Source organism: Octodon degus, unplaced genomic scaffold, assembly GCF_000260255.1.
Source record: "Octodon degus isolate 3935 unplaced genomic scaffold, OctDeg1.0 scaffold00169, whole genome shotgun sequence".
In the NCBI taxonomy this organism is placed as follows: Eukaryota; Metazoa; Chordata; class Mammalia; order Rodentia; family Octodontidae; genus Octodon; species Octodon degus.
The window spans coordinates 1,980,782-1,990,667 of record NW_004524745.1 but is presented as its reverse complement, the minus strand read 5'-3'; the positions used below and the strand labels follow the sequence as shown (position 1 = coordinate 1,990,667).

General features: G+C 39.8%; 1 protein-coding gene across 1 annotated transcript in view; it reads left to right on the top strand.

Moving 5' to 3' along the window:
- The window catches only part of Ctnna1 (catenin alpha 1), a 206,210-nt gene that overhangs the window by 38,610 nt on the left and 157,714 nt on the right, over positions 1 to 9,886 (top strand). The window contains 1 exon segment of the mRNA XM_023703371.1: positions 3 to 198. Coding sequence (XP_023559139.1) covers positions 3 to 198 — 196 coding nt within the window.

The window sequence follows — 9,886 nt, the reverse complement described above, 5'->3', positions numbered from 1 at the left end:
AGGTTACAACCCTGGTCAACACCAATAGCAAGGGGCCCTCTAATAAGAAGAGAGGTCGTTCCAAGAAGGCCCATGTTTTGGCTGCATCTGTTGAACAAGCAACTGAGAATTTCTTGGAGAAGGGGGATAAAATTGCAAAGGAGAGTCAATTTCTGAAAGAGGAGCTTATGGCTGCTGTAGAAGATGTTCGAAAACAAGGTAGGTTAAGATTTTTTTTTTTTTTTAAATAAGGAGAGGCAGGTTTTTCTGAAAAATTCATGTTTACCAAGGCCCTGCCCTGGGAAAGGAACCCAGTCCCTTACACTTACATACTTTGCTTCATCCCCATTTTTTTTTCTTTTTTTTTTTTTTTTTGGTGGAACTGGGGATTGAGCTCAGGCCCTTGCGCTTGCCAGAGAAGCACTTATTCCACTGAACCATCTCCCCAGCCCCTTCATCCCCATTTTTTGCAAAAGGAATCTTTTTTTTTTTTTTTTTTAATTTTAGGGAAAGGTCTACAGGATGTTGAGGGTCTCACTACTAGATGGGACTCATAGGCTATGAAGAGCTAGGATTATAGGTGTGTGCTATCCTGCCCAGTCTCAATTGCCATCTCAGTGTGCCATGGTGACAGGGCTGGCATGGCAGGCCTAGAGATTGAACCCCCGGCCTCTGCATCTGCTTGTAGGCGCTTTAATCTGCTGAGCTATTTGGCTGGTCCTAGGAATGTTTCTATTGTTCTTGTACTTGTAAGTTGTTCAGTAAATTTTTAATCAGGGGAGTTGCTCATAGAACAATATGGTATATCTTTTTTTTTTATGTTTTATTTACTTTTTCATTTTATTTATTTATTTGGCAGGACCGAGGATTGAACTCAGGCCCTTGCGCTTGCCAGGGAAGCACTTATTCCACTGAACCTTCTCCCTGGCCCCCAATATGGTATATCTTTGTAAAGGAATTCACATCTGTTGGGAGTTTCGAGAGATAATTAAATCAGAAATATAGTAATATAACTTGCTAGGAAATAAATGGGACAGAAGTTCACTTTTCATCCTGTGTGATACTTCCTTTTAGTTAATACTGACTGTATGGGAATAGTAAAATGGAAAACTATGTAGCCTAGTAATAGTCATTACTTTGAAAATAGTCTAGGGCTGGCCAAATAGCTCAGTAGATTAAAGCACCTGCTTAGGCAGACACACGGGCTGGGGTTCCCCAACGGCCACGCTGAACCTGCCCCCGGGTCATGCTGAGATGGCCTTGAGACTGGCTGTGGTGGCGTCCTGAAATGACAATTGAGACTGGGCTTGGTGGCCCACACCTATGTAGTGATACCCTGTAGGTAGACCTTGTGGATCCTGTACTAAAATACCAAAAAAAAAAAAAAAAAAAAAAGTCTAGAAAGTGTTCCGTTCTGTCATACTGGTTTATTAAACCAGCCATGCTTGTACTGGTTTCACTTTAACCTAAATAATTTAAATCTGGGTTTAAGCTGGGCCTGGTGCATGCCTGTAATTCTAGTACTTGGGAATCTGAAGCAGGAGGATCGTTGTGAATTCAAGGTCAGCCTGGAATACATAGTTGAGACCATGTCTCAAAAAAAAAAAAAAAAAGATCTGGGCTTAAAGGAGATTAGTGTTTTAAGAAACTTGGAATTGATAAAAAATGGTTGTTAATCCTCACTTTACTGGTAATTACCACTGGAAAAATTGGCCTTATTGCTCTAAGATTAAAGGCTTTAAATGTGATTAACCTGATTTTTTTTTTTTTTTTTTTGATAGCAGGGATTGAACCCAGGGCCTTGTGCTTGCCAGGCAGGCATTTAAACTGCTGAGCTATCTCCCCAGCCCCTACATGTGAAAGATAAATGCCTTTCTTTTTCTGTTCTTTCTATTCCATCTCTTCCTCCTTCCCCATTTTCCATCTTCTCCCACCTTATTTATGTGTTTGTTTTTCTTGAGATCATCTTACCTGTTTTCCCAGGGGCTCTTGAATTTGTGATTATCTGTGTGTGTGCCATCATGCCTGACTGAAAGAAAGATAAGCTTCTTGAAACCTGCAGTTTTGTGTTAGGCTTGTGTGCCTCAGGAAGACTTAAAGATGTAGGTTTTTTTTAAGCCATTGGGTATCAGCTTAGGTAAATTGTGTAGCTATTATAAACAGGTGTTTATTGACCTTTAGGAGAACCTTACTGGTTCTCTGGTTACTGACAGCAGTTTGCAGTCCAATATAGTCTCATGTCAAATTCATCACTGTGATAGTACCCAAAAAGGCTCTATATTTCCATTTGTTGTTCTCAATTTGTGAAGTAAAAACTTTTTTAAAATTTCATTTGGTGAATATTTTTCTTAATTTTTAGACTGAAACTAAATATTTCTATGCTAACAATTCAGCTATTTTCATTTATTTATTTTTAAATATTTGAATAGGGTCTTACTTGGACTCATAGTGATTCCCCTGTTTCAGCCTTCCCATCGCTGGAATTACAGCCATGTGCCACCACATCTGGCTTGGCATGCCACTGGCATGGCATGTGGTACTGGGAATTGAACCCGGGTCCTTGTACTTGCCTAGGCAGGCACTTAGGCTGCTGAGCTATCTCTGTGGCCTCTCATGCTAACAAGTGATGAAATTATTAAAACTTTGTAATGTGAATGAGGTGAGTATATTAACTTTTTTTTTTTTTTTTTTTTTTTTTGGTGGAACCGGGGGTTTATTAATTTTATAAGGTTCCTATAACAAATTATTTAGAAAAAAATTGGTAGTTTAAAAATAGTAGGAATTTATTCTGTCATGTTTCTAGAGGCCAGAAATCTGACATCATGGCATGAGCAGGCTTGGTTCCTTCTCAAGTAGAAGAAGAATCTATTCCTTGCTGTTTCTTAGCTCCTTCCTTCCTTCCTTCCTTCCTTCCTTCCTTCCTTCCTTCCTTCCTTCCTTTTTTTTTTTTTGTTATTTGAGACAGGATGTCACTCTGTAGCCAAAACCAGTCTTGAACTCTGGTGATCTCCCTGCCTCACCTCTGGAGTGCTGGGATTACAAGCATATGTTGTCATGCATCTTTTGTAGCTTCTTCTGGTTGCCACCCATATTTGGTGTTTTGGAGCTATGGAGACCCATGAGTCCAACTTCTCTTGCTTGTCACATATTACTCTCCTTGAATATCTCAGTGTTCACATTTTTCTCTTCTAAGGACAGGATTCATTTAAAATTTGCACCCATCCTAATCTAGTATGACCTGATACCATCTACAAAAGACTTACTATTCCTAAATGAATGCACATTTATAGGTTCTGGGTAGCCATTAGTGTCTAGGTATGATAGAGTTTAATGGCACAATTTTTGAGCTTTCTGTTGAAATCATGATGGCTGTCTATGGGAAGGTTCTTCCAACTTTTATTGAGTGTGATGAAAACTTTAGCTAAATCATCATTGAATCTGGTCACTAAGACATTTAATTATTGTAGATCACTTTTTATTTCACTTTGTTTTATGTTTCAGATGTTTCTCTGAGGCAAATTTGTAACAACTGTGATACATTTCTTTCAGCCCCCCCAATTAAAAAAAATATTAATTAGTTGATTGGAGATAGGGTCTCACCATTTAGCACAAGGCGGCTTTGAACTCACTATGTAGCATGGCCTAGGCTGGCCTGGCATTCACTGCTATCCTCCTGTATCAGTCTTCTGAGTGGGGGATTAGGCATGTGCCACCACACTTGTTGGCACTGCCATAATTTTGAATGTATATCTATGGTTTTTTTTTTTTGTTTTTGTTTTTTTTTTAAAGACAGGTTTTCACCTTGTAGTTCAGGCTGACCTCGAGCTCACAGTGATATTCCTGCTCAGCCTTCCCAGTGCTGGGATTACGGGGTTTGCACCACCATACCCGACCACTGAATATGTATCTGGATTTGTCTTTTTTTGTTACGTTTGTTTATATCTGTAAATGTTGTATGTGATTCTGAATCAAAGACTTATCTCTCCTAGTCCAACCCAAACAAAAAATAATAACTGTCTCTCATCATTATCATCATCATTATTGCATCAGACATGAAAAACTAGAATGCTTTTTTTTTTTTTTTCCTTTTTCTCCCTTTAAGATAGGGTCTCACTATATAGTGCAGGCCTGCCTTAAACTTGGTATGTAGCCCTAGTCTCCTGGCTTTAGCTTCCCTGGAGTGCAGGGATTACAAGGCATGCTTGGCTGGCAGTTTTTTGGTAAAGAGCCAGGTGGTAAGTATTTTAGCTTTACTGGCCGTAAGATCTCCCTGAAACTATTCAACTCTTCTACTGTGTTGTAAAAGCAGAGCAATTCTGTATATAAATAAAAGTGTATAATTATGTTCTAAATTTATGTACAAAAAAAGGAAGTGAGCCAGATTTGATTTATATAGGCTGTAGTTTTCTAACTTCCAATCTAGATTTTTCCCAGGCTGTTAAAGTGTATTTGTTCATATATTTATTTGTAACGGTGTTCAGCCAAAAATGAGACCCCTCCATATATTGTATTTGTATATGCCTTATGCGTTTAATGCAGTCATAACTAATACACAGAAATTTGGTTGTATATAGTTTTTGCAGTATAACAACTTTCTGAATGAATTTTTTATTACATGAGTAATGCATATGAATATTTGTGGATACACTAAAACATTGCCAATGCTGCAAGTGTCATGAAAACATTAAACAACATAAAACTTTGTCATTTTACCTCAAGGTAAAACGACCCTGCGGTGAACCCCTTTGGTGAATGGGAACCATTTCCTAGCATCCAAGTCCTTATAATGTAGGAGTTACATTGAACTAGTTGTTGAATCTTACATGGGCTGAGGCATACCTGTTCCTCTTAGATGTGCTCTTTTCTTTTTGGGACCCTGCTCACCTTCTGTATCCTCCATTCTTACCTTTACATACTTTCTTCCTCGTTCTTATTATAACAGTAATTTAGTGAGTTGCCTGCCCTCTTCCAAGCTCTAGCAGGACAGCTTTGATGGTAGTCTAGTGGCCCTTTTCTGATCCCCAGCGTGGTATTTGGTATGCAGTAGACACCTAAATACTTAAGATATTTAACTACTTTTAAGGAGGACATTGTGAACAAAAAGCTTTCTTTCTCAGATGTAGAATGTTTTTCTGCTCAATAGGGGTGGAATATCTTACCTTTTTTAAAAATTGAGGTAATGCCCATACCAGTGGTGGTGAACCTATGACACATATGCCACAGCTGGCCATTTGTTACGACTGAAAGCTCTAAAAGGTTTTCTCTCAGGTTAATAATATTCTTTATTGTGGGCTGGTCATGTCCGTAATCTCCTGAATGAGTATATATTGAAGACTAAATAAAAGAGGCAAATGGAATGATTTCAGGGCTCCAGGAGGATCAAAGCCTTCTCACAGAATTCGAGATTCTCTCAGGGCTGAGACCAAGACCTTCCTTGGGTGGCCTGTATGTATTTAATTATCAGAAGAAGGGAGAGAAGTACTCAAGAAGAGTAGAACCACTCAAAGACTTCTCCAAATAAGATATTATATTAATACACTCACGAGTATGAAACAGTCTTTAATTGAGGTTGGATCCAGGAGTTCTTGGCTGAGTTCTTATCCTCTAGGTTTGCTGGGTTCATCCACGATTCCAGGTCTCAGCAGGGATTAGTAACTAACAGGGTTACTTACTATGAGTCTCGACACCCATTTCCAGACAAGTGGCCTAGATTTTAGACAGACTCACAAGTAAACATGAAAAGCTATTGGTTAATTTAAGTCCTACTCAGGACTACTTCATAGTGGTCTCAATCAGTTCACTGTCAGTGGCCTATAAAAGTCACTTCTTGAAAGGGTACAATTTTTAGGATATTACCAGAGTTGTGCAGCTAGCATTGTTATCTAATTCCAGAACATTTTTATCATCCCTGAAAGAATCTTTGTGCTCTTTAGAAGTTGCTTCCCATACCATATGTATTTCAACAGTACATAAAAGAGTAGAACACAGGTTTACATTTGTACCAAAAGGGGCGAGATAAGGAAGGCACAGGCGTGAAAGTCTTCCAAAATCTTAATAGTTCCAATACTGCTGCAAAGTTCCAAGTCTCAAGTGTTTGCTGATACTTAAGGCAAATTCTTGGCTTGAATCCATGTAAAAATAAAAAAAAAAAAAATAGATACTTCCGAAATATATGGCACAGGGTAGACATTTTCATTCCAAAAGGGAGCAGTGGAATAGAAAGAAATAGCATCAAGGCAAGACTGAAACTGTGCAGCTATTGTAGCTCCATGTCCAGTATCTGGAGCATATGGCAGCTAGATGTAGCCCCAAATGGTTTGGGCAGGCCCATCCCTATAGCCTTGGTGGTTGCAGCCCACTGGCCTCTTTATTGGAGTGGCTGTACTCAGTTCCTGAGGCTTTTCTTGGCACATGTTCCTTGTTTCTGTCATCTCCCAACTTTGTGGGGTCTCCAATGCATCTCAGCTTTACTTACACTTCATGCATCATCTCGGGTTCCTGGAAGGTATTGTGACACTGTCACACACTTTTTCCTGGTCTCTCTGTCTGGCCTGCTTCTGTGTGGATGTGTCTTTGAATCGCATAGCTCTTGCATTCTGCATGCCTGAGAAACCTATATCACATGATTGGGCCACCTGCTCAAGTAGTAGCCAAGGCCTCTTGGACCTAGGAGTATCTGGATGGCCAAACTCAGGGAAATACTTCTTTAGAGAAAACTTCTGTAGGCAACCCTACAGAAGTACGCACTCTCTAGGGTCTTTTTTTCAAGGGACAATCTTTCAAAGTAGTTTATCCTTTTATACCATTGAGCCTGGGAAGAGTAAGATTTGGCCAATGCCTGAGATACCTTTAAGCCATCTTTCGTATTGTCCTAAAGCAAAGTGCTTGACCTTCTTACAGTGCTTATTTTTCAATAGCCTTGCTCCCTTTTGCTCCAGTTTTGCAAGTGCTTCCTTTTTGATGAAACTACAAATTCTTCAAATTATTTACCTCTGCTCTTTGCTCAGGTTTCACACTGTTGATCTGATTAAAAGTAGCCAGTTTATGCATGCCACAGGCTAAATGTTGTAATGTCTTGAAATTAGTGTACTACTTATAAATTTAGGATATGGACAAAATGAAGAAAAGTTTTTTTTTTCTCTCCCCGCCCCTCCCCCCCCCCGAATATAATACACATTGCCTCTAATTCAGTTTCTAGTACAGTCCTCATTCTCCTCTAAAATTTCATGAGCCTGGTCTTCATTATCCATATTTCTACCAGTATTTTCATATTCTGAGAACTAGTATCACCCATTAAGGTTAGCTTACAGCATTAAAAGTTTGGCTTTTCTAGCATCTCCGAACATTTCTAAACTCTTCTGCAGACAATTCCAAAGGCTTCTGAATCACATGGTCAGGTAGTCATATTAGCAACCCCACTCCTGGTAACAGTTTTTTGTATTAGTTACTTTATTCTTGTTGGGGCACAATAAAGTACTTAATGTCCATAATTTAAAGAAGTTTATTTAGCTCACAGTAACTAGCAGGTTTAGTTCATGAATGGCAGGTTTCACAGCAGGAAATGCATGTTGAGATGGCAGCTGCTTACCCCTTGGCAGCCAAGAAGTAGTAAGAGGAGCAGCTAGGATTCCTTCCAGGTCATATCCCCACTGACCTGCCACTTCCAATTAGAACCACATCTCCAACCACATGAGACTTTTGCGGGGATATTTTAGGTCTCATTTTAGAGCTTATGATTAGGTCATATGGACATGAAAGTGAATTATTAGCATGAATACCAGAAGAATAGGAATTAAAAATCTTGCTGAAGGTATTTAACTTTTCAGGGGGTTTTGAAAGATGGGAGAAGGGAGGGTGAAATCATCTAAGCAGGACAGATACAAGACATGCACATTGTTGGGGATGGGGGGTGGGGATGAGGTTTGTGGCTATAGAGGGGTACTATCATGTAGAGCACTACTGGCTGAAGTTAAAGGAGCTGAGATTAGCTCAGGCAATAGAGTGTGTGCTCAGCATATGCAAGGTCCTGAGTTTGATCCTCAGCACAAGGGGAAAGAAAAGGTCTGGAGTTATAATTTATAGGATGGATTGGAATGATAATTAAGTGAGGTTGAATGAGGGAATGATGTAGAGTCAAAATTCTGTGGTTGAAACAGATCTTATAGCTTCTCATATGCTTGAATATATCAGGTGACAAAGGATTACCTTAGGAAGCAACTCTTTCACAATTCTATCTGTCTCTGACTTTGGCTCTGACTCTCTCTGTCTCGGTCTCCCGCTCCTCCTGCTCCTCCTGCTCCCCCCACCCCCTTTCCCCACTCCCCCTTCTTTCTCCCTCTCCCTCTGTTTATTCAGGGTCTGCAGGGTCTCACTACACAGATCGGACTTGTAGTGATTCTCCTGTTTTCAGCCTCCCAAGTGCTGGGATTACAGGTGGGCGCCACCATGCCGTCTCAATCCCTGTCTCAGCGTGCCCAGGGGGCAGGGCGGGCACCACATGCCTGGGGATCGAACCCCAAGCTCTTAATCCGCTGAGCTATTTGGCCAGCCCTATTCCAATATTATTTGTTGAAAATACTGCTTTCCTCCTTTAACCTTTTTGAATTTTTTTTAAAATTAAAATTTTATTTATTTATTTTAAGTGTATTTGATACAGGGTCTCACTGTGCAGCTCAGACTCACAGTTGATCCTCCTGTTTTCAGCCTCCCCAGTGCTGGGATTACAGGTGTGTACCACCATGCCCTGTCTTGGTGGCCGACTCAGCACACCTAAGGCGGTCGCAGCCTTTGGTGCCCGGGATCAAACCCTGGTATCTGTGCTAGCCTACGCAGGTGCCTAGTCTGCTGAGCTATGTCGCTGACCTTAGTTTATTCTTTTCTTTGATCTGTGATATTCTGGTTCTTCTGCCTTACTCAAGGGCAGAGGGAAGTGCTATTTGATGGTAGTGGATGTTGGGAACTTTGTTGTTTATTAATCTATTTGAACATCATAGTGTTTGTAAGAGTTCCTAAGGTAGTCAATAGGTGTATCTAAGCATTAGTTCTTCTCTGTTCATTTGTTGACAGCCTTGCTTCTATTTGTTTGAATTCTACCAGGTTTTCAAAAATTGAGACATTGCTCATTGCACTAGAGAGTCTGATCTTTTAGGTTTCCCTTTATTAATCTATTGGCATAGCAGAGGTAGAATTACATTGAAGCAGAAAAATGAAGAAATAATTGTGCATGTCTGCAATTTTTAATTTTGGTGGTAGAATGGGATTATGGTAGTCCTGAAAAAGGTGTTTGAGTTCTGTTGAACAGAGCAAGGTTGAAACCCTTACTTCCTGTCAGATGATTTGGTTTGCTCTGCACATCATGATTATACCATTGACCAAAGCCAGTCCCCTCCTGTGTATGTACTGTTGTTTTCATGGTGACTACCATAAAAACATCTAGACAGCCTACTTCAGTTTCTTCTATACTGAAAACATATATATAGTAATAAACTTATTCTACTTTCACCTGTAACATACCTCTTCTCAAAGTGGCTAAAGTTGAAGGTAGAATAAATTCTTTTATGGAATATTATCCATTAAATATAAAGCAAGACATCTTAATGTTTGGTGTGTAGTTTTCTACCTTCCATGTCTATTTATGTTTAGATCATATTATTTTTAATACATTTTTTAAAATTTTATTTGTTCATTTATTTGTGTGTGTGTGTGTGTGTGTGTGTGTGGCCAGCTCAGCCCACCAGGGGGCAGGGCTGGCTGGCATGTGGTACTGGGGATTGAACCACGGTCCCTGTGCTTTGCTAAGCTTGTTCTAAGTAGGTACTTTAGACCACTGAGCCATCTCACCAGCCCTTTAAGATTTTTTTTGAGCCTGGCACAGTGTTGTAAACCAATATTCCCAGGACTTTGGAGA